This window comes from Neopsephotus bourkii, unplaced genomic scaffold, assembly GCF_033783945.1.
Source record: "Neopsephotus bourkii isolate Nb327-2 ecotype Australia unplaced genomic scaffold, CSIRO-AGI_Nbou_v1 NB_741, whole genome shotgun sequence".
In the NCBI taxonomy this organism is placed as follows: Eukaryota; Metazoa; Chordata; class Aves; order Psittaciformes; family Psittacidae; genus Neopsephotus; species Neopsephotus bourkii.
Window position 1 is genome coordinate 2224887 of NW_026901239.1, and position 24998 is coordinate 2249884.

Genomic DNA, 24998 nt, shown 5'->3' on the forward strand with positions numbered 1-24998 from the left:
AGACTAGAAAAGAAAGACTACACAGCCATGCTGAACGGGTGTCAGACTGTAACAAAATTCACAGATAGAGACTGGTGCTGGCAGTGGCTGTGCCAACAGCTGAACTCCCTCATCTCCTGGCCAAAAAAATAAGTTGGGGATGTGGGGAAAGTGCCAGCTAAAACGTAGCAGGAAGAAAAGAAAATGTAAAACAGAAGCAATGGATCCATTACCAGAACATGTATATGGCTCTGTACTTGATAGATGTAACAAAATGCAAATCACATTCCAGAAATACCTCAGAAGGTTTCCGATCTTCATGTCTGGAACACGACGTCCTCCGACGTCGAGATCTGGAATGCTGAGACCAGGTGGACAGACCTAGGATACAGAAATGATCATTTGCAGAAACTGCTGCCATCTGTCAATAAAAGCCTTTGCTCTCTCCCCACACCTAAGGCAGCCAATTGACTTCAGTGCAACTGTATGAGTAAGGTAAGCTAGAGGCAGGCTCCTAAGACACACCTCCAAAGACTCTTTCAAAATGAACCAGAAAATAAAAGTTACTCAGTTGTAAACTTCAGTGATTGCTCTTCTGGTTTGGTTTTGTTTGTCATTTCCTACTTACAGAGGCATCGGCTGCATGGCACTTACCAGCCTTCCCCCCAGCATTGACAGAAAGCTATCTCGTACCCTGAGCATCAGTAAACCACTTTCTACAGATTAATCACTGACCAGAAGGTATGCTGGCAGCCAGAAATGTACTCTTTCAAGCTAACGTATTAATGTCCTAAATACCTCTTTTGGTCAGCCAAAGAGCAAGCCTCTTCAAAATGAAGCCCACTGCCATGCGCACACAAACAGAGTCCACAGAAGTAAGCGGCTCTCTCTTCTGAGCAAATCTCTTAGTGTGGCTGTATAATTTTCATCTGCATAATTACTCATTCCATTCCAAACAAATTATACCTCTTTGCCTTGAAACCTTTTGGCAGAGCCTCTGTCAGCTTTCAGAAATATTGTTAACAGGAGAAAAGCAAAAAGAGAAAGCACCTACACACTGCTGTCAAGGCAGTGCTTTGACACCAGAGTATATTATACCTGTGCCGATCAACTGATTTTAATTCAGGAAGATTTACAGGTACAGCAGGCATTTTCTACTCCCAACTACACAGCAGCAATGGGGGGGGGGGGGGGAAGCCAATAAATCCTCATGGAATAGAGAGATGAAGGACTTGAAATAACATCTATATGATAGGGAGGCTAGGAGCTACACACTGAACTCTGAATACAGACTAACAGAACAGATGCAAAGGCCTTCCCACATTGCTCATTTGTCCACTGCCTGTGCACATAGATAGTAGAAGTAGAAAGTGTAAGCTACAGTCCATAAGAGCAACAACACCTTACGTCATCCAGTGGAAAACCTCTTAGGGATCAGAGAGTACTGTTCAAAACCAGATTGCATAGGATGGGATAAGCTCTCAAAACAAAAAATCATTTTCTAAGTGAAGTGACTGCCCAAGATGTTCACTGGAAAGACACAGCTAGTAACAAGTCATCAGAAAAATTCATTATGTCATAGTTACGCTTCTGTCTTCTCTTTTCAGTTTTTCAGATTCCATTAAGGAATCTTCCCCAATAGAAACTGCTCTGTACACAGCAATGAGTAACAGGTTACACAGACATGCATAATGCTCGAACTAAAGCAAGGTAACGGAGCAAACAGCTAAAAATCTCCTGAAATAATAATACAAAAAAAGATTATTTTAAGCACATGCCATCATTTTAGTATAAAAGGTGATGGATGATTTTAAAAGTTGTTTAAAAGTCATGGTCACTTGTCCTAAGCTCCTGTATCTCACAATTATAATTTTCTATTTCTATGAAGGAGGAAAAAAGAAAAAGAAAGAAAAAGAAGGAAAGAATCAACCAACTGCTATTTATTGATCTGTGTGGAAAACCAGACTCCCAAGATCATTTAACCACCATTCCACTTAAACATTCCCTTGAAAACTAAAGAAAAACCACAAGCAGCAGTAGAAACTGCTTCTGAGGATCCTATCAGCCTTATCCAAACTCAACCTAAAAAAGGCAGAGGGGAGTAAGTGTAAGCACTCAAAAAGTGTCAGAAATACAGCTAAAATCCATGCCAGAAAAACAGATTTTTGCTGCACCACAACAATACAAACATTTTAACGTTTAGGCAGATGTGATTAATCCAGAGCCTCGCTAGAAGACAGACCACATTCATACCCACCCAGACAGTATTCAGTTCTCGCAGGTTTTGGTATTTTCCATCAGCAAGACATTAATATCTGACTAACCATCTGCTACTGAGATATTCAGATAGTCAGACCACTACACCAGCAAGTCAGACACTTGAAATTTCTAATTCATCTGTGGTTTGGGGTGTTTTGTACACTGCTGGGCCTGGGGGATAGAGCCTGTAAGGCAAGGAATTAAGAACACCAAGCTGTATTGGCAAAGTGGTGTTTCATTCAGAAGTTTCTGTGGGAAATGAGCTGGTGGGTCTGGAGGTTTAATCCAGCTGTTCCCAAGTAACGCACGCATCTGGGAAAACTACAGCAGTAGCAGCAGTACAATGTACTTCTGGATCTTTACCCATGTGCTGTAATGCAGCTCTGATGAGAATTTATCATAAGCTAAAGACAAGTAAGCAAGCAGCATACGGGGCCTCTCCATTTCTTTACTCAGTCAGATGCTACACATCAAAACAGTGTCTTAAATGTGTACTTCTATTTTAGACACAGTCCGTCTATGCAACGGTTAGGCGACCAAATCAATTAACTATCCCTATGCAACATGAAAGGTCCATTCTTAGCACCAAAACTACAGAAACTTCATTTTAAATTACTTTTTTTAAAATGCTATGCCAAAGCACACAACATAAAATTTCTATGTGTAAGGGACAACTCAAATGCAGCCAGCCTTTCTCAGGAGATACTGTATTTTTTCCATGACAACTAACTCCCTACAATGAATAACAGAAGAAATAATTTCTTACGTAGTTCTCTAATAGCTGTTTCCTTGTGCATAACACTGGTGAACTCACACTGAAAGCATACAATGTTTTTAGTAAGTTACTGAAGAAGCTGTTGTATTTTTCTGAGCAGTGTAAAATGACTCTACATAATACTAGGAGAAAAAGGTGTAAGAAGTTCTCATGGGACTGTGATTTTACTACCCACTAAGATCTGTAACTATAGCTAACAGATGACCTTTGGCAACAGCTTTGCTTCAATACGGAAAACATTTATTCACTGAATAAACAGAACCCAGCTATAAGGCAGCACTCACAGAGTCAAACCACCACCATTTATGACACAGAACTGCAAGGAATTGAAGGAGCTAGCCTAATGACAGTAAACTATCCAGCCCCTAACAGTATTAAATTTAACACTTTGGAAATCTCAAACCAGATTTTCAACACTGCTCCCATTAAAGTTAATGGCAAAGTATCGCTGCCTTCAACAGTGCCAGGACCAGGCCACTGTATTACCCAAAGCTGCTTTCATTAATAAGGAATCCACCCACTCTGAGTACATCATCAAAAGTGCAGGAGGAAAAGGAGTGTTAGGTGTCTTTTCAGCATCCTTTCCACATTTTCATGCTTAATCCAGAAGAGGGACCTCACTGAAAGAAAAAGTTCATAGGCAATTATAACCACTTCGGTGATGAATGATCTGATTTTTATGTCTAATATGTGAAGTAAGTAATTCCTGGATTGTACAGAAGGAACAATCTACTGTGGTCAAAACAAACACAGATTCAAACCAGCTCTTCTGTGCTTGTAAAAGCACATGAACTTAATCGAGTTATTCTAGAAAGTTTACAGACACTTTTCATCAAATTATCCTCTTGCATTAAGTATTCAAAATGACTATATTCATCAACAGTTTTCTGAATACTAGCCTTAGTCTTGAACTGGACTAGAAAACCAAGACTAGAAAAACAACTAAAGATCAAGACAGTTAAACCCAGTTTTGGTAAAATAACAAAAAACATAAGGGAAGGCTGAATCACGGGGATTTGGCAGACGTGAAACTTCTGTAAGATAACATTATACACCTCATGGGAGAAATGAGTTCTACAGCAGACGGAAAATTAATGAGATGTTAAGAGAGCCCACACTACCAAAAGCCACATGAGTAACAGTGAATAGGAAAAGTACACAGCTAGAAAGCACAAAGCTAAACAAACACATCTAGAGCATTCATCACTACTATCACAAGACATCAGAGATAAAAGGTGTCTCATTAAGTGCCAATCCTGTTACATGATTGTGGAAGTTAAGGATGAACCTAGTAGCCAGACCCATCATCACTCGGGAGAGACACCAAGAGCATGCTTATTCTTTCACAGGTATGATCCTTTCAGACAGCGTAGGTGTTCACATGTTTTAAAAGGTTTTCTTCGCTGAGAACAGTAGGAGGATCATACTTTTACTATGCCTCAGTTTTCCCTTTGCATTTATCCACTTACAGACAAAAAGCAAGAAGAAATCTCAGACTACTAACAAGGTGCAATTCACAGCAGGAAAAGCAAAGCTCTGTAACACTCCTGGTGCTGCAAAGGCGACTTCTAAGACACAAGTAAGAAAACTTCCTATTTCCCTAGGCTATTACATATACCTCACACTGTACACTCTTTCTACTACAGGGCGTATGTAGCACATTCACCTCCTGATAATGAAGAAATCAAGGACCATTAATTCGCTCTCCGTATTTGGGAGGGACACACACTCTGCAGAAGGAAAAACATAATTTTAACTATAAATTTATTAAATGATCTATCTAGGATATGTTTTGATTCAAAAAAAAGTCCATCAAAACACAAAACTCCTCTAGACCAACAAAGCATTCAAACCCTTAGGGAATTCTACCCCACAACTAATCTACTACTCAGCATGAGCAGAAAAGGCTCAGCTAGTAGGTATCATACACAGGGCTGTTGTAAAGCCACCTGCAAGGCACCCCGCTGCGTCCTTGGAGAACTACCTGCTGCTCCAGCCTCTGAACACTTCAAAGCCTCAGATCACCAGGCATCTGAAAGCAGTTCTCCCACCATCAATACACTCCTGCTACACCATTACAGCAGGCAGCACAACAGAGCAAAACATCCCCGACATGGATGTATGTCTGGGTGTCACTTCTGCTTAACACTGGCATTTCCAGCTGCCTATACTGTTCCTCAGCTCGCTCTGAATCAAACTAGGGGCTGCTGCCAATACTCCGTCAGAAAAATCTGCAATGTGAAGAGAAAACATAGATGCTCACTCTCCCCATTTAGTGGCTGGCCAACTTTTCACATATCGCTTACACATAACTCCATGTCTAGACCCAAATTCCAACACAAAGAAAACAGACACAGACTATTTGAAGGGCAGCTTCCCATTATGTTAGGTACAAAAAGAGCTGTCTGTCCAGAAGTCTTCAGGCCTTATCGCAGAACATGTATGCAAACACAACATATAAGATCGTTTCACACAGCCAGATTCCCGTTCTCATGTTTCTGTTGCTGGAGAATTTGCCCATCTATCTTCCTTATCTTTATATAATAGTGTATTAATACACAATAGTCTCATTCAAGATCAAAACAGAAAAAGCAACACCGATTCTACTTAAGATGTAGTGCCATTTGACAACTACCCAACTGAAGCTCCTGAACCACGCATGGATCCATACAATCTTTGCAGTGCTTTACAACAACATGGCACAATTGCTCAGTATATGACACACATAACAAACAGTCTTTGCAGCTCCCTGACACAGCAGTTCAATGGAAGTTCCCTCCTATCATCCCTTTTCTCAGTAGCACACACGAGTTTTATAATTACAAAGACCACGCACCTAACATGTGCCATGCAGAGGCACGTGACAGTTTTAACAGTGAGGAATTCCTAGACCCCACCCTGTATTTTATCAGAAGACCCAAGTGCCACCCTAACTCTCTAGCCCAGGGCTTCCCATCATAGCAATGTTTTACCAAACAACATGCAACATTTTAGGGCAAGGTTAATACAGGTTATTAAAGCAAATTTACCACCTCCTGAGCTAATATTCATACGTTGGTAACACAACTGCTGTCAGTCAGGCCTTAAAACTCCAGCGTAGTTAGTTGTATTCAACATTAGAAGTTCTGTAAAGAAAGGCGTACGCCTCCCAAAATGGTTGCGATGTTTATGTGATGTCCTTTCCTCGGATGCAATACCCTAAAATCCCAGGTAAGTCTTTCAAGTCACCCAAAAGAGCAACAACTTCACCAAAAGTCACCCCACCCCACTGAACATAACCTTCACATGATATGCTAGTTCTGACCACTCAGCATCAAATCTGAATGCCAAAACCCTTGTCCAAAAGCACAGGAGTAACCGCTAAACTTGCTACTTTGCCCAAATTCTTGCACTGAAACTACATTACATTCCACTATTTATCACCATCCCTCACCTACCAGCCAGTCCAACTGAAAACCAACACATGTTCTTCACTTCCTTTTGATAAAATGATGCACAGCATTACTCATACTGCTAAGTATGTGCCACACCTCAGGCCAGCAGCAGCTGCAATTCCATGGTAAATGATGTTCCGTACTCAGCAACCTTTGTGAAGGCACTCTGGGATCCATCTCAAACACAATGGGAATCCACTGGGATGAAAAGCCCTTTCTAAATCTAAGATTCCCATCATTCAGCCAGATCAATGGATATTGGCAAAACGTGTTTAACTTTAAAATAACATTTGTTTAACAAAGATAGAATAAGCGTCCATCTAATTTACAGAACTATTCTCCATAATCCTAAGTATTAAATCTTCCATTTCTCGAACCTGATGTGAAACCCTGTAAATCTTACAAGTGCTCTTTGTCTGCAAGCGTCTTCAGTTTTTCTCTCAGATGCTCTGCATGTAGGAGTACGATGAATTGATAACCCCTCCACGAATAAATGAAGAAACATCTTGGGAGCCAGTAAAGTGTGAAGAAAATCATACTCTTAATTCCTTACTCATGGAGAACACCAACCAAACTCTGTCTGACATCAAGGAAAGCCTGAATTTCACCCAAGATCCCTACAATACAATTGTCCAAGCAATTTGTGTGAAAGGAATGTCCTAAAGCTATAAATAGAAACTACTCCCTGCACAACTTTATCTCGCCAGAAAGCAAAGCACATGGAACATTCAGCACAAACCACTTTTGCAGATCTGCAGACCAATGAGGCTAAAAAGTCAGGTCAAGACTGAGAAGGAAAGATAAAACAGCTTCAGTATCTAGTATTTAATGACAGTAAGACCCAGAATCATAAAGAGGAGTCTTTGCAAAGGAGGAGCAAACAGAAATACAATGGAACAATTGCTTAAGAACTACAAAGGCACTAGCCAGCCATGCAGGTAACAAGGACATGAACTGAGTTTGAGGTAAACATTACTAATGTACTTAATACAGGTTTTGAAGAAGGTGGTATCAGGCTTTTATAGTGGCCCTGGCTCATATTAACATCTACTGTAGCTGCTGTAATGCACTACCTGGAAAGGGACAGAAACTAACAAGCTGCCAGATGACAAAAAAAAGATCACTTTCAGGTGCCAATAATCTTAAGTCCTTTCACAAGCCTCTCCCAATACCATTCTTCTGTATTTAGACGCAAGCTCAAAATCCAGAACTGTATCTGCAGCCATTTTTCATTCAATTATCTTTCATGAATAAAATATTCAGAAGTGACCTATGATTTCAGAAAACAAAATCTCTAAGAACACACTCGGATATCCAGGGGCTAACTGTGGAACTGTTGTGTACAACTTGCACTGATACCTCTTGCTCACTGCTTCAAATATGCTATTTTGGCCTCATGTCTAAATGAGGGTTTAGAACTCTGATTTTAAAGTGGCTTCAAGATTTATAGCAGTTAGGCTGAAGGACATAAACTTTTGTGGGGTTTGAAGTCTGCACTTGGCTTTTGGGAAAGCAGTAAATTAGAAGGCAAAAAAGAAGTGATGAAAAATTAAGGGTTTCCTCTTTAAGGTGCAAGGCTTTAAAAAACTGCAAATAATATATAACCACCCCCACTAAAACATTTGACATAAGTCAGTAAATACATGTACGTATTCAAAGACTACAAGCATGTAGTTAAGCTTTCTTCTGTCGTATATTTCACCCCTAAATGAAAATGATCCTCTCTTCTGTCAGCTCACAAAAGGAGAGTGCCCCTGAAGAACTACAGGTACACATATCTTCAGCATAATACATTTTTAGTGCTTAGGATATGAGGCTTATTTTGCTGTAACTTTGTGACTACCAAGGAAACTGATTCAGTTCAATTAACGGAAAACAGTTTTTGTATGTTCATTCTTTTTCCATAACTTCCATTATTAGTAGCATTATTATTATTACCTTATAAATATTCAGGTTCCTGAGTTCAATAATGTAGAATGTGTATTTCTTCATGCCAAAATATTTTCCAGGTGATGCTAGTCTATGTGCTGGAGTCTACCCCAGTCAAGCATCCTCATTCAGGTTACTCCAACCACATTTATCCAGTGGCACTCATGATCAACCTGAGACACCTAATCACACAGTCTCCTAAAGCACAGTATGAAAACTCAACTTCAGAACTGAAGAAATCCAAGAGATGAAGGCCAAATTCTTACCACATGAGTTGAGGGAGAGCAGTTCTGAGCTCTAAGCTGAAGGACCATTGAGTTCAGTATGATGGGAATGCAACAAGTGCACTGAAGGGTCAAGAGCTGCCACTGAATGAAAGGAAGCAGATGCTTGGCAACAGGATTCCAACTAAGTGTTGATTACAATTTCAACTTTTCAACAAGAAGACGGCTGTCTGAAGTGCTCAGAATAGTCTATTTAATTGTGTTCTGACTCTGGAAACTCCAAGAAGGAAGAACAGCTAGTGAAACAAAGTCTTCAACACAGAGCCCAGAAATTTTTACCTTTCGGTTTTTTAGGCAACAAAATTTGCTTCCCCTTCTAACACTACTATCCGTACACTGAAATGAACATTGTCAGAGTAATCAGTAACTCTACTGAAGACTGCTAAAGAAAAGATTAAATGAAGGTGAGATCTGTTAGAAGAGACCTTTGCCACTCACACATAGTTGCAAGGAACTGCTGGTATCCCTGTAACACGAAAAGTGGAAAGGGCCTTGAGCGTTGTGCGAGTGCAAGTGACAAAAACACTCAGACACTGTCCCTACACTGTATCTCAGCTTCTCATTATTAATCCTTGATCTTTTTGAACATGTGTATTATAACAGAATGAATACAGGAGCCTGTACCTAAATCTGACCACTAACTTCACAAGGGGAAAAAAAAAAAAACATAATCAAATCACGAGAAAAGATGCCTCATGAAAGGGAAGCAGTATATATTTCAATCAGTACTTGAAAATACTTTCAAACTGCCTTTTGTCATGTAACAACAAATGCCATGTATTCAACAAATAGTTAGGCTTTAACACAGACAGATCCTAAAAGAGCAAGGATTTGTTTTTCCTTCCCTAACTCATTTCCTTAGATCTTGATCTCTGGAACAGATGAAAATAAAGCTTTCTGGGAAACATAATTCTGTAAGTTGACAGCTCTATTCCAGATCGCTATATATCAAATGGCATTGCAAACAAGCACCCATAATCAGTAACAGATCAGTCAACTGTATCTGTGTCAGAACTTCAATTCCAAAATTATCTCCTTCGTATTTTACCTGGTAAAACCTGTAACACAAGGCACATGAGGGGACTGAACTGCAAAAGTAAGAGTGAAAATAAACATTGCTATTATCAAAATGAAACACTGCAATACAAAGCTCCCAGGGAAGAAAAAAAAAAAAAAAAAAAAAGGTAAAGCAAAATTATAATGAAAGCCCTCACATCCTCACTTTTGCAGCTATTTGTCTATCTTACAAGTAAAACACATCTTTGTTTTGGAGAAGTATGTGTTACATTTGAGGAAATATACCAACTTTAATTTTTAAAACCCCAAGTAATCTTCTAACCCAGAAAAAAAAGGTCTGAAATCACCCATTTTTGTCTTCCAAAATCCCCCAACTGCAGGTAGCTCTCCAAAACCAAGCCAATTTCCACACCTCTTTAACAGATTTTACTCACTCCTCCTTTGGACTAACTCCTATAGGCTTAGCTAGTTCCCACCTCCTCCAATCCTTTTACCACTATTTCATGTCAGCAAGAGTTTGCCTAGGGATTTCAGGGTGCAGATCTGGCCAGACCTGAGCATACTCCCATGCAGAACAGACACACCTAAGAAATGCAGGTGAAGTAGTCACCTGTGCAGGGCCAAAGTGTAGCACAGGTGTAGCTCTGCTTCTGAGCGCAAAGCTTTCAGAAGCACCTGGAAAACCTCCCTGATAATTTTCTGTTACGTTTCACACTGAAGTCTCATAAAAGACTTCAGATTTGACGATGTGCATGCAGAGATCAAATTAAAACCAGGGAAATCTCTCTGACAACTGGCTAGGCTGTACTATTGTCAGGTACAATCAGCTTGCTTGTTTGGGTAAATGAAACGCCCTGGCACATTTCCCAAACTGCCATTTTACCTTCCTCTCTCCCCCTCCCCCTTTTTTTTCCTGCTTAATGTAAGATTATCAATCTCTGGAATCCAAAACACCATTAAGATCTCAATGTTAGCTATATCAGTACACAAACAGTTAAAAAACTAAATACATTCTGTATCCAAATTACTGATCTACTGAATTCAAATTCTTTAAAGTTATTTCTCAAATAAGATAATCTTCAAATGACGTAAGGAACAACTTTTATGCACCATCAATCTTTCCTACTGAAGTTAGAAGCAATATACCCTTCCATTGCATAAGGGAGTATGAGAATCCTAAGGCAAACTTCTATTAGATACTAAGCTGTGGACAATGTCAGCAGATGTCTCCATGCAAATTTTGTCCTTGCAATGATAAATTATGCTGCTTGCAAAGATTTTAAAGAAGACAACCTACTTTTTCACTCGTTTCTCTTACCAGCTAACACTGTATAGTCAACACAGTGGGGGGGATCCCCAATCTTCTGTCCACCTGGACTCAGAATGACTAAATCCTTATAATACACATTTCCTACCAGTGCAACCAATATGCAAAATGCCTCTGTCAGATAAAACACTGCATTAAAATGTGTTTTCAAACTCATAACCTACTGCACTGTACAACAAAGGAGCACTTACTGCCATTGTCGTCAGAATCTTCACTACTGCTAGGAAGCCGACGTCGTTTCATGATCTGCCCGGGAAACAGCAGGCAGCCTGCAAAGCAATGAGACAGCACTTAACCCAAGATAATAATACACAGTCATCAAGTTGTGTTTCTGATGGCATTCGAGGATTTACAGCACACAAAGGAAAACAAACAACTTTAAACAGCATCTGAAATATGAACAGTGATTCTCTCAGGGATGCTTAATTAGGCAGTCATCAGATGAGCAAGTGAACAAGAGTGGAGAGTATCAGTGACAGCCCCACCAACACTTTCACCCCTAAGCAAGAGCATACTTTGTTCTGAGAGGTCTTGAAATCACTAAATAGCTGCAGTCAATGGGCTTGTCTTCCCCTGCCCATTCTGACACTGGATTTATAATACAATAACATTTGTACTGCTTGTGTAAATATTTGCTTTGGCTAATATGGTACTGGAACCATTTTATTCCTGTTTAAAGTACCAGATTTATAAAATCAAAGTTTAAAGTCATCCACATATATATGTGTATTTTTATATATATATATACACACATATGAAAGAAGTATCAGCAGTAGCCAGCCAAGTTTTCCCACATTAACTAAACATGCATCACCTATGCTTTGGAAAGCACCACCCTCTCCAGTGAAAGTGTTAATTCCTCCTGCAGGCACATGCCCAACACTGTTCTTCAGGAATCAGACCACCAACTGACTGCACAGAAGCTCCTATAAACTGCCAGACTTCTACCAATATCGAGTTCAACTGCACATGAGACAGTGATGCAAAGACAAAAAGTTCAGTATTTTTTTAACTGCTATTCACAGGGTGTTGGTATTTTCACAAGTATTCTCTGTGGAATGAAATAAAATTCAGAAAAATTAAGCTGTAAATAGCTAGTGCACATTTACACGTATAAAGCTATAAAAAGGTGTAAGCTGAAGAGCAGAAAAAACATGACAAGTGTAGAACGGCACATCCACCATGAGTTACAATGACAAGGATTCTAGAAGCAGATCAAACCCCTTGATTCTGTGTTTACCACATATCAATCACAGTATCAATAAGGTCTGAGTGTTCTGCTAGCAGCAAAGCCCTCATACATACCTCAGAGGCACAGATTTGGAAATCATGATGCTGAAATACTTCTTCGCTTCTAGGTATGTGCACAAAATCTAACCTCATTTTCACATGAGCTTTCTTAGAAAGCCTTCAACAAAACTCTTTTCACTGAGACTTCCTTTTTTTTTTACATTAGACTTGCAAACAGACATGGGGGAACGCCTCCCTCCCAGAGAGTTACCTTCCAGAATGGGACTTAACATGTTTGTGAAACTTTTAACAGTTTTGAGCTGCAAACTTCACTCACTGAAGGTAAACTGAATGGTTCACTTCACCAAAACCTTCTGTTATCCTTTCAGAATAGAAGTTCGCAGATAATGTCTAATGCCAGAGAATAAAGAATCATAAATTACAACCTCTTAAGAGTGCTAGCATTCTCTCAGAAAGAACTGCTTTGAAGCAGACCAGAACTCTGTGTGTATGGCAGACAGAAATGCTGCCAATGAATAAATACACAGATCACCCTGGACCATCAAAGTCATCTGAATACACATCTGGTATAAATGTAGTAGGTCCAGAGCCAAGTTCTGACACAATCACTTATCACAGAAAGCCAACATTCAGATCTAGAAGAGGCCAAGACTAAAAAAATCAATTAGCTGCTAAAAGGCCAAGGATATGCAAAAAAAATAAAAAAATAAGTTACCTCAAAAATGTAGCTGGGATATTACTGGTCAAAATTCTTCATTTCTTGGTTTATTCCTGCATGGTCTGAAAAGTACTATGCACTTTAATGCAAAGTAGCTCAGTGTATATACAATGAGACACACTCATGACCTTTCAAGGAGTAAGAAAATTTGACATCCTGCTCCTCCACATCTTTCTGGATACATGTGTTTTGAGTTCATCTTTTCCCATCCCTACTTTCTGCAAACTCACAAAGTAAGGGAAGACCAGGAAACTTCTCCTTCCTACCTGGTATTTAAAAAATCCCCAACAAACTAAACATTTTTGTTGTTAGTATTGTTTAAAGGAAAGAGCGGTATTCACACCTCACAGTCCAAACACTCCATAGTTCTGCAGGAAAAAAGACAGAACAGAAGCCACTTTCCTGCAGTACAGAATATTAGGTAAGACAGCTAATTTCCTGGTCCACCCTGGTCAGGTTTTTGAAGCTGACCTGTGAAAACCTTGTGTTCTCAAAAATAATAAAGAAATAGATCATCTGATGAAGCTTCTGTGAGATTCCATTATAGAAGCGGGGGGGTGGGGGGAGGGTTAGGTTAAAATCCAGGGATCACATTTTCTCATCTTTGAATGTGAGTTTACAGAGAACTAAATCACAGATGGAAAAAGCAGCATTCAGCTTCCTCAGAGCAAGTCTCAAACCTCCCAAGATCAATGCCCTGGAACTTTTGCCATTGTAATAGAACAGCTTTTTTCAACTTCTAAAATAATTTTACACTGTTCCCACCAGATGTTCATACCCACAGTTCAGAAAACACATTCTGGAGATAACACTAGAACACCTAATAAGAACTACAACCACACAGATTGAAATGCTGCTGTCCTTTAGAGTATCACAGTGCCTATAGCTCAAAGACTATTGGTTTCTACTGGGTAATGGTGACCTCAAAGTCACCCAAGAACTGCATTTGAAACAAACCCAGTGACAGTTAGGTGCAGACTGAAGGTACAGGCTTTCCTTGCTCAACCACACTTCCCCAGAATGTTTAGAGAATACTGTGAACTCAAGTAACACTTTCTTAATCTTTAAGAAGAAGGGAAAAAAAACAACAAACCTATAGTAACTTTTTTCATTAACTAAAAATAAGGAGGTATCACTACTACACTGAAAAAGGCAGAATGGAAGAGCTATCAAACTTTTCAGTAAAATTACTTATTTCCTTCTCTTTCCTTATCTGAGATTTGAGGGCCAGAAATATTACTTTCCTTTTAATTTCTTGCCCTTTACAGCCATGAAAATGTTGTTGTTTTTCACCTGACTTTATTCTGACCCATACTTACTATACCCAGGTGCATACACAATGCATCTGGTCCAACTCCAAGCTCATTAAAATGTATTCTGAAACTGAAGTACACCTGTCAATTCCAACGAGTGAGAAGTAAATGCAGGTTCATCAAGACTGACTGCACCGCAGCTAGTTTAATGGCATATATTGGCTGTGATCACCATACCAATAAGTAAAATAAGCATTAAAAGGCTGAAATATTTAAGACAAGCTTTAAAATTCATACCAATAGTAGAGTAAAAACTATGCACCCGGTCTGAAACACTTGCAGGACAGGAAGAGACCACCCAGGTTACCAAGCGTAATTCCCAACAACTGCATGCAACCACATAATTGCTGTTTAGTCCAGAAGTTTCCACAAAACATTCACTGCACCCACACATGCTTCAGAATAACTTGCCAACCCCCTTCGTAAAATGAAGCAAGGAAGCAGCCAACCAAGCAGTGCCCTGAACCCTGTATCTCCCATCACAAACATTTCTACAGTTTTTCCCAAATTCCTACCCCAAAAGGGCGTTTACCCATATACTGTTCACCTGCAGAGTGAGCCCACACTTCAGAAGCTACAAGAGTCCAGCAGGCCTAGACTGCTGCATCGTCAAGCCAGAGATTCCCCAAGACTTTAGTGACATGTGTAAATAACCCAACAACTTTGGCATGTTGTTTCAGTTTCATTTTTTGAAAAGATGATTGCTTCTTCACTTTAAAATCATCCATTCAGAAGTCAGATAGTCCAACACACAGCATGCTGACAGTTATCTGCTGATGGTTATTTCTCCTGAGGACTATTATAGCATTTACCATTTATTGGGGGGAAAGGGGAGAAAGGGAGAGAGAGATCCACACACAGACAACAACAAAACACACACATGGACTCGGGCAAACTCCAGCCTTCAACCACAGTCATCAGTGGATCTTCCATCCTTTCTCATCATACTAGCTCTGGAAGCAAAGCTTTACTCATTGATTAGGTACAAACTTCAAACATACAAAATAAATCTGGATTTACATTGTGCATTTTTAAAGGTAAGATTACACTGTTAAATGTTTCTTCTGGCTACTGCATTTTGGAGAAAGCACTAAACCTTTTCTAACATACTTGTAAAATGTTATACAAATGAAATGACTGAATAATAGTCATACAATCAATGTCAGGCCACAAGATCACATTTGGATTTACATATCCTTGTGGAGGTGAGCAACAAACATCTAATTCTACACAAGTAACTGGACACAGACACTGCTGTCCCCTTCTGAGTATCTGCTGGCAGATGCAGTACAGTGGGTTAGAACTAGCAACATGTATAACTAGTACAGCAAATTCACTGGTCACTATTTTTACCAGTATGCATTATCATGCTCCTCTGATCACAGAACCAACAAAAGCCACAAATCATGCTGGGCAGTGACACCAAGATCATTCTTCTTACTTTCCTTTCTTCCACACTGAAGCAAGTCCCATGAAACAAGAAAGTATGTCCCAATGCCAAGAGTGTTCTCCACAAGGCACATTCCTGCTGACTTCAGCGCACCTATTTGAAATTTGACAAGGAAAGGCAGAAGCACAATTCGGACATAAGAGCCCAACACTTTTCAGCAAGCCACATGCTTATTTATGCACCTGTGCAAGTCAGCTTGTAACACTACCCTACAACTTGGGCAGCAGCAGGAAATTATTCCCAAACTGTGCTGGTGAAACTGACTGCCCAAAACCTTGAGCAATAATAAACTGGCCTCCATGAATTGGTTCAACACACCCTGCACCCATCGCAGTTCATCTCTTCCATACAGAAAAAGCTGTCAGTTTGGTCAGCTCCAGCTGAAAACAGGAGCGCAAAGCAGCAGTACTAACCACAGGCAGAACACATTTGAGGAAAGACTGGAAGGGTTTGGGTGAGGTTTTTTTTACAGTATTCTGTGAATTGGAAATGAAACCAGAGAAGCTGGAAGGGAAATCTGCAGCTGTGAGGGAAAAGGGGAGTTTATTATTATTATTTTAAACATATGCATTAAACATAGCTCAAAAGCAGGGAGCGAGTGGTATCTGACGCCAGAGGGAAAATCCTGCCACTAAAACATACAACCCTTGCTGTTTCAACAGTATCTCACTGAGTGTGAGAAACCTTTAGAAATAGAATCATAACAAGCATATTTTGGCATAATTTTTACGAAGGTTTTAGGTTTGCAAGTGTGGGCAGCTTTTGACTTACTTAAAACACAGCGCCTGCTTAAAAAGGAAACTATTCCAAATCACAGCTAAATCTTCCTCTAAAAAAAAAACAAAAAAAAAAAAAAAAAACACAAACCCAGGCCGGCATAAAAGCATCCTCCTGCTTTTATGTTAAAGTGTCAACTAAAATGTGTTGCTAAATGCTATCAGAATTTCTAATAGTACCTAGCAGCTACCAAGCAGCAGCAATCTATTTGTAACACTTACGTGCAGACATACAAACCATGCATTGGAGAAGGCCTTTTTACAAAGGCATGCAGTGACAGGACAAGGGGGAATGACTTTAAACTGACAGAGGGCAGGTTTAGATTGGATATTATGAATAAGTTCTTCCCTGCGAGAGTGGTGAGGCCCTGGCACAGGCTGCCCAGAGAAGCTGTGGCTGCCCCATCCCTGGCAGTGTTCAAGGCCAGGTTGGATGGGGCTTGGAGCAACCTGGTCTAGTGGAAGGTGTCCCTGCCTGTGGCAGGAGGTTGGTACTGGGTAAGTTTTATAGTCCCTTCCAACCCAAAACCATTCTACGATTCTGGGTCACACATGGCCAGTCCTTGCTGGGCTAGTGACAGGTCTCAAAATCCAGCGGACTTCACGGATAGGCGAATCTAATAAACTTTATCCCCATAAAGCTGTCAGCAGAGGGAAGAGATGGAGAGGCTAGTGAGAGGACGCCCTCGTTCGGGAAGCGTGGCCTTCTGCACCGCCTTCCAGGTGAGCTGTGCCTTTACCGATGCCCACGAGCCTCCGGTGCGGCTAGGGGCCGCCTTTGCTGCGGGTGGAAGCCGGGGATCCAAGACTAAATTCAAAACCGGCGCCTACCGCCCACGCTCGCCAGCTCTCTGCCGGCTGGGTGCCGCTCAGGGCGGCTCCTTCCTCCTCCTTCTCCCTCAGCTCCCGGCCCGCCGAGCGCCGGCTGCCCACCCTGGAGCCGCCGAAGCACGGCCAGTGGCGGGCAGAAGGAAGGAGAGGAGCGGCCGCGCTGCACCTCCCCCGAGGGGTGGCACCTTCCCGGGCAACGGCACGGCCGGCAGTTTCCACTCGAAACGGCCCGCCTCGCCCCCTCGTCTTCTTCTTGGCTCTCTCTGCCTCTCCTCTCCGCCGCCGGCAGCACCAATTCGCTCGGCCGCGGCCACAAATCAAACTTGATACCCCCAGCCCCGCTGCCTCTCCCCCACAGCCCTGGCACCGCCCGAAACGGCCGAAGCACCTTCCCAATCCCTCCATCCCCATCCCCGCGTTGGAGGGGGGAAGACGGGACGGTGGTTCGGCGTATGGAGCAGCACCAGGAACACGGACAGGGCTTGAGCTCATTTTGTGTCTGTCTCTCCTCCCACTCCCAGACAGTTCTGGAAACTGTGTATCACCTCTTGTCACAGGAAACCAACCAGCAGGCGGTGCAAACAAACAAACACCCTCTGCCTCCACCCTCCTAAAATAACGACCGCCCCACCGCTATCGCTAATGAACGGGCGGGCGCGAACGGCAAGCAAAAAAAAAAAAAACAAACCCAAAACGGCTTCGGAAAGACGGCGGCTACCCGAGCCCATAGACCAGCAGGGTGGCAGCAGCAGCCGGGCGGCTTTGTCTAATTTCATCAAGTGGAATACCGCTGGAGAAGCGCTCACCTCCAACGGGAGGCCGAGGCCGGGCCGCCGCAGGGCACAGAGCGGTTAGCACATCCTCATCCCGCCTGCACTGCGATCGCGGAGCTACCCAGACCGGCTCCCAACCAACTTCTGGCGCTTGCCGCCGCTTCCCGGATCACGAATTCTTGCTTTGTTACGTTCGCGCTTCGACACCCCCTGTGGCGTTCCGTTCCCTCGTCAACAAACTCGGGCACAGCCACGCCGATCTCCCCGGCAGAGCTCCGTCCTGCCCGGAGCCCCCGCTGGAGTTTGCACACTTCACCCCGTGCCCGTTCCCGCACCTCACCCGCCTCCCCGAGGCCACCCTGCACCTGCCGGCTGCAGCGCTGCCGCCCCTGACCGGCGGGGCTGCTCGCAACACGTGCACTCTGCAACTTGCTCCGCAGCAGGACACGCCGTGCCCTCTCCGAGGCACAGGGGGGGGTACGGGCGCGCCCCTGGCGGCCCACCCGCCACTGTCCGCCTCCAGCGGAGCTACCACCGGTGCCTGTGTCCTAGCGCACTCCCTCCCGCGCTCAGGAAGTGCACGGCTGGCCGGCTGCGGCGCAAAACAACTTGTGCTTAATTTCACCGATGAGCAGTTTTTATGCTTTCCAAGCATTTTTTTTTCTACAAGCGAAAGCCAAGTGCGCCCGGGGGGGGTCAGTGTAGTTACAGAGCTGCTTGGGCACACCGTGAACACCTCCTCCCCAACACACACGCTCTCGCCGACGGGTCTAGCGGACATGTGGGTAACACGGTGACAGGCAGTGGCCATGGCTCCCCCCGCCCCCTTCCCACACATCACCATCCGAGCAGGACCTGCGCTCTACTATTGCCATCTGTCTACCAAGTTACTCCAATGCTTCCCGCTTCCCGCGGCGGGCGATGCCCCCGGGGCTTTCCCTCCGGCGCAGCCGGAGGCGCGGGGCCGGCGCTTCAGCTGGCCGCAGCACCTCGGGAGCTGCACGGTCCTCGCCTGCGGCGGCGGAACAAAAACCCCGGCCGCCAGTGCCGGCACCGGCGCAGTCTCCCCGCCCTGTTCCCACCGCCCCGTCCCTCCCGCCCGCCCCGGCCCGGCACAAGTTGCTTGTGGGATAGCGGAGCCGCGAGTCGGCCGCCTCCCCTCGCCCCGCACCGAGCCGTGCGGCTCTTGGCGCCATGTTAATGACGTACTATCTTATTTCCACTAGGCAGCGACCTTCGGCACCGAACTGCTCTCCCGCCGCCTCAGGAGCGACAAAAAAAAACCCATCAAATATGGCTGTGCTGGCGGCTTCCCCCGGCTGGCGCGGCGGCGGCGGGCACGGTTACCTGCTGGCGGCGGCGGGGCGGCGGCGGCGGTGAGGGCGGGTAGCGCGGCCGGGCTCCCCCTGCGCGGAGGGCTCGGGGCCGCCTCATGAGTTCGGCGAGGCGCCGGGGAGCGGGCGCGGAGAGCGGCTCCCTGCGCCACACACACCACAGACAGAGACTCCCTCTGACTGACGTTTGTACTTGTTATGGAGGAAGGACTCCGTGAATCAAACTCGTTTCTGGGTCACTGCTGCCACAGGGGGGAGCTACTTTAATCCCCTGCCAAAACTGGAAGGCTACGGAAGGGGGGGGGGAATAATAATCGCGTACCGCCAGGGAGGGGGCGGCCCCGCGGGAACCGCCGTTAACTGTTGGCGGGCCGGGCCTGTCTCGCAGGTCGTCGGCGAGGTGCGCAGCACCGGTTATGCCCACTTGGCCGGAGACCGAGGGGGGGTGCGGCCGCCCGGCGCCGAACGCGGCCGCGCTGGTAATGGAGCGGGGTCGCAGAGGGCGAGAGGAGCTGGCGGCGCAGGGCTGGCAGCTGGGAAACGAATGGTGTCTGCACCCAGGTCCCGGCGACCGTTGCGTCTCTCCCCAAAATTCCAGCCTATTTCACAATCAGGAACTACAGTGCTGCACAGGCTCCCTGTGAGTAACACACTGTGCTGGGTTTGAGGCAGAGAAACTGAGGCACCCAAGAGTTAAATGGTGCGGCTGCATACACAGTGAGTAATTGCCAAGGCAAGAATAAAACTGCAGGGTCCCCATTTCAGCCCCAGCGCTACCCCTCTAGCTCCTAACTTTGACACTTAGCAAGGACCAGAAAGGGCTAACACACGCTGCGGTTCAGTTCACATCTTCTAGCAGGAAACCAAATGATCTTAAATTGGCACCAAATTATATGCTAAATTTCCCATTATTAAAAAAAAAAAAAGGTAGCGTGAATGTGTATTTGTTTTTTCACATAAATTACTTTACCTCATGCCATGCACCCGTGCTCCCCGACTGAAGGAGATCTCCCCCTTTTGAGCAGAGTTCCTAAGCAAATGTAGTGTGAGGTAACGAACACCATGGAGAAGATTCGGCATAATCTCAGAATTAAGGCAGTCTGTGGAACGTGATCCCTGTAACTGCAAATACAAATTAATGCAGCCTCCACAGCAGTCTCCCAGAGAATCCCACCTTAGCCCAATAGAGGAACTGGGTCATTACTCATCCATACAAACGGAGTCATTCATCCTGCCATCTCACCCACCTACCTACCCAAGAATGAAACAGGACTTGCATTGCTACGCATCCTAGAGAAGTTGTACTTCACTACAAAGATACCCTTTCCCTGCCCCAAGATATTTTTTTACTGTGAAAATAGGACAGTTGTGGGTTTATACATGGAACAGCCTGAAGCATCTTCAGGTTGTAGAACCTAAAAGCCTTTGATTCTCTTTGTTTTCATCTCCACGAAAATCAGAAAACACACCAATTTTCTGTATTCTCCTGTACTTCCCTGGATGTCCAGACCAGCACTCCAGTTAAAGTCATTCATATTCACAGGATCAAGGCCTCAGCTCTTTGTCATTCAGGGCACCTGTAATCATCTGTGTGACAGACCAGGCCAGACTATCTGATAAATAATCTGCTAATTGCCACTTACAACCACACACCCATCATCTCACTCCTGAGCTCCCAGGAACCTACCCCATGCATGCACTGATTGTCAATACCGCCAAGGGGGTCGGGGACTAGAACTTTGGTGATCTGTATTATCTAAACAGCAATGTGCCATGCTGAGCTATAAACCCTGGGACAGGTTAGATTAGAGGATTTTTTCACTCAGTGGTCTGCAGGCCCCTTGGGGGCTCATGGACTACTTCTTAATTTGTTATAATAAATAATGTCATTAGACTGTGTGCCTCCTTCAGTCATCTTTGTCTCAGTATTAATACCCGTTCCAGGAGCATTCTAAGAATATGTATAAGGCTTGGAGTCAGGCCTTGTACTACCACACAGAACTTCTGGTCCCTTATCCAAGTATCAGGTATAGTCACTCATATTTTTCTTTTTTCCTTGATTTTTTATATAGTTTCTTGATTTCTCTTGCTTATTTCTGAGCAAATGCACTAAGACAAGGAGAGAATATTTGCCTTTTCAGCACTTTTTTCCCAGCCTTTCATGGAAATCTGTTGCTGCAGCAGTGTCTGATAAAATACTTTAGCTTCTTCCCCCATTCCCCTTCCCCCCCCCCCCAACCTTTTGAGGGGGAATCTTTTCTTTTCCACTAATTCTTTCAGTCTCCACAGAGGAAGATGGAGCTAATGATGTTGAGTTCTTTCCCACTGTTAAACTTAGCCCAAGTATTATTCAGAACCAAAAACTACTCTTCTGCTCTTTTAGTTCCAGTTCTTAGGAACTTCTACTTCCATTTTCTCCTTCTTTATTTGGAAGATCAGAAACTTGAGGGGAAGAACACAGTCCAGATACAAACCAGTACTGCCAAGACTTTAGCTCACACTTAATCTTTAAGTATAAGAACTTTAGCATCTTCTGTGACATGTGTGCGTATTGCAGTGAGATAAGGTGGATACATAGTTGAGCCAAATCCTGTTGAGAGCCATTTTGTCTCTAGTTGGTCTACTGACATGAGCTGGGGGGGGGGGGGAGGGGGGGGGGAGGAAGGAACCATTTTGAATCATGCATATGTGAATCTATACTGCTTACAAATTGCCTAAGCACAATATTTTTAACTCCTGCAGAAATAAAACTTGCTCACACAGCTCAAGTATGGGCTGTAGAGGAACATGGTTATCACAGTTCTGTCTAATTCAAATACAGCATTTATGGCAACACAGCATGTGGCCACTTCACAAAAATTAATCGGTTCTCTGGCTTTTTCTTCCTTCTCTTTATCTAGAAGCACTGAATTTTGGTGTGTCTGGATTAGGGAGGCCAAAAAGCCCAGGTAGTATGTTATTGCCTTTTACTCTGAAGCTGAGGTTTACAGTGCCCAGGATTGCTTATAGGAGTTATTTGCATATTCACAGGCCATACTCCAAAGATGTGCTTTCTCCTGTGCACACAAGCCTCAGTTTTCTGTTTTATAGTTCCTTTGTTTTATTGAAACATAATTGTTGTGAGAGGTTACTAACTGGGTGTATGAGCCAGTACCCCAGTAAGGAGAAGTTGTACCATTAAGGGATAAGGATGGAGAGAGAGGAAAATGAATCCTTACAGCGGAACATTATATTTAACATACTATCAAACACGGTGCTTGTAACAGGGAGACTGGTCTAATCTCTTTAATGACAATATTTGAGAAATATTGGGCTGATGCCAACCTCATGAAGTTTAATCATGACAAGTGCAAGGTCCTACACCTGGGTCAGAGCAATCCCAGGCACAGCTACAGGCTGGGCAGAGAAGAGATTCAGAGCAGCCCTGCAGAGAAGGACTTGGGGGTGCTGGTCGATGAGAAACTGAACATGAGTCAGCTTCAGTGTGAGCTCGCAGCCCACAAAGCCAACCAGATCCTGGGCTGCATCAAAAGGAGCGTGACCAGCAGGTCGAAGGAGGTGATCCTGCCCCTTTATTCTGCTCTCGTGAGACCTCACTTGGAGTATTGTGTGCAGTTCTGGTGTTCTCAACATAAAAAGGACATGGAACTGTTGGAACAAGTCCAGAGGAGGGCCACGAGGATGATTAGGGGACTGGAGCACCTCCCATATGAAGACAGGCTGAGACAGTTGTGGCTGTTCAGCCTGGAGAAGAGAAGGCTGCGTGGAGACCTCATAGTATCTGAAAGGGGCCTATAGGGATGCTGGGGAGGGACTCTTCATTAGGGACTGTAGTGATAGGACAAGGGGTAACGGGATAAAACTTAAACTGGGGAGGTCTAGATTGGATATAAGGAATAAATTCTTTCCTGTTAGGGTGGTGAGGCACTGGAATGGGTTGCCCAGGGAAGTTGTGAATGCTCCGTCCCTGGCAGTGTTCAAGGCCAGGTTGGACGAGGCCTTGGGTGATATGGTTTACAACGAGGTATCCCTGCCCATGGCAGGGGGGTTTGGAACCTGATGATCTTAAGGTCCTTTCCAACCCTAACTATTCTACGATTCTATGATTCTATGAAATAGAGATTATAATATTAATTTTATGTTTCAGTAGGCAGGGGCATACAAAGGTTAAGTCATTTGCACAAGTCACATGTTAAGTCAGCATTAAAACCAAGAATAGAAACCTAAAGTCATGCTCCCCATCCAAGGTTTCTAATGATTAAACTATATCCTCTCCTTTGGCCTGGTCTGTAGCACATAACACAGTACAAAGTATCCCTAAATGACATTTGGCACATAGATATCTTAAAATATTCTTGCAAACACAGTCATTACATGGATATGCATCTGCTGACATTGTGTATTCATCTGAAAGTGAACTGGTAATGGGTAAGTCCAATAGGTAAAATTTACTAAATTCCAAAATCTAAAAGAACAGCTACTGAAACCAAGTGTTTCTAAATTACTTGAATTGAAAAGCGGAAGCTGACAGGAAAACAGTAGAACAAGAACCTCAAGGGAACAACTAGAAGCAGGCTGTTAACTTGCAGATCTGCGAGTTAAGCAGGATGAAGCTGATGCATCACCTTTAAGGTAAACAACACCATTTTGTACATGATGAGAAAAGTAATTAGCAGGCAGGGTAATGCCCTAAGTATAGGAAGAATGGATTGTGAAAACCTCAGGCAAGTGCGAGTTTAGCAGTAGCAGATCAAATCTCAGTTGATGTATACACACGTGCCTATCTGGCAGCTCATCAAGCAACATTACACTGGCTAATCTAAATGAACTTCAATATTAAATTGTGTTTGTGCAGGCGTAAATCACGTAGGGAAAGAAAGGTGCTGTGACAAGACTCATAGAAGGGTTCAAAAGAGTCTGATTACAGATTTTCTGATTGCAGAGTGCATCCTGATAGCTGCTTGCTAAAAGTGGAGTAGTGGTACCAGTTTATTGGGGAAACACAAAAATACCAATTTCTTTTTTCAGTAACAACCTGGTGCCAAAATGACCTAAAGAAAAAGGCAACCTCAGCTCTGATCCTTAGGAGTCAGAAAAAGATTCAACTTGAAAAACAACAAAAAAAAAATATCAGCTGTTGAAATTGTTCTGAGCAATTTGTGGTAACATTTCTGGAAGGAGCAAGAACCTTTGAAGTATCTTCCCATGTGGCCCTTTTGGGTTCCATTTGGTACTTCATGGAATTGCCCCATAGTAGTTTCTATTTGTGGTCTCCTCCGGGACAGCCTCTTCCAAATGTGATGACTCACAGTTCATTGGATTTAAAGCTGTTTTCAGACCACAAAACTGAGGTGTGCCACAAGGGCCAAGAGATCATGCACTCCATGGCTGAAAACATGCCTAGGACAATTAGACATAAGTTACAATGCAGAAGAGATTCTCTGTTCAACTTCAATAGCTGTAGCTCCCTCTCCTCAGCTTACCAGCTTAGCAGTTTCCATGCTCGAAATCCCCCTTAGGGTATGTGTCAATCATAATTTTGACAAAG

At 43.6% G+C, this 24998-nt stretch overlaps 1 protein-coding gene across 7 annotated transcripts in view; it reads right to left on the reverse strand.

Annotated features, from left to right (window-relative positions):
* The window catches only part of JADE1 (jade family PHD finger 1), a 41385-nt gene extending 21669 nt beyond the window's left edge, over positions 1-19716 (reverse strand). Inside the window, exons 1-3 of one of the 7 annotated variants that reach the window (XM_061354648.1) lie at positions 19464-19716; positions 11196-11273; positions 278-360 (exon numbers count right to left, since the gene is read on the reverse strand). In XM_061354648.1, coding sequence (XP_061210632.1) covers positions 278-360; positions 11196-11247 — 135 coding nt within the window. In that variant the 5' untranslated portion in view covers positions 11248-11273; positions 19464-19716. The other 6 variants (XM_061354653.1, XM_061354650.1, XM_061354654.1 and 3 more) reach the window with 6 other exon arrangements.
* Positions 19717-24998: the final 5282 nt, after the last annotated feature.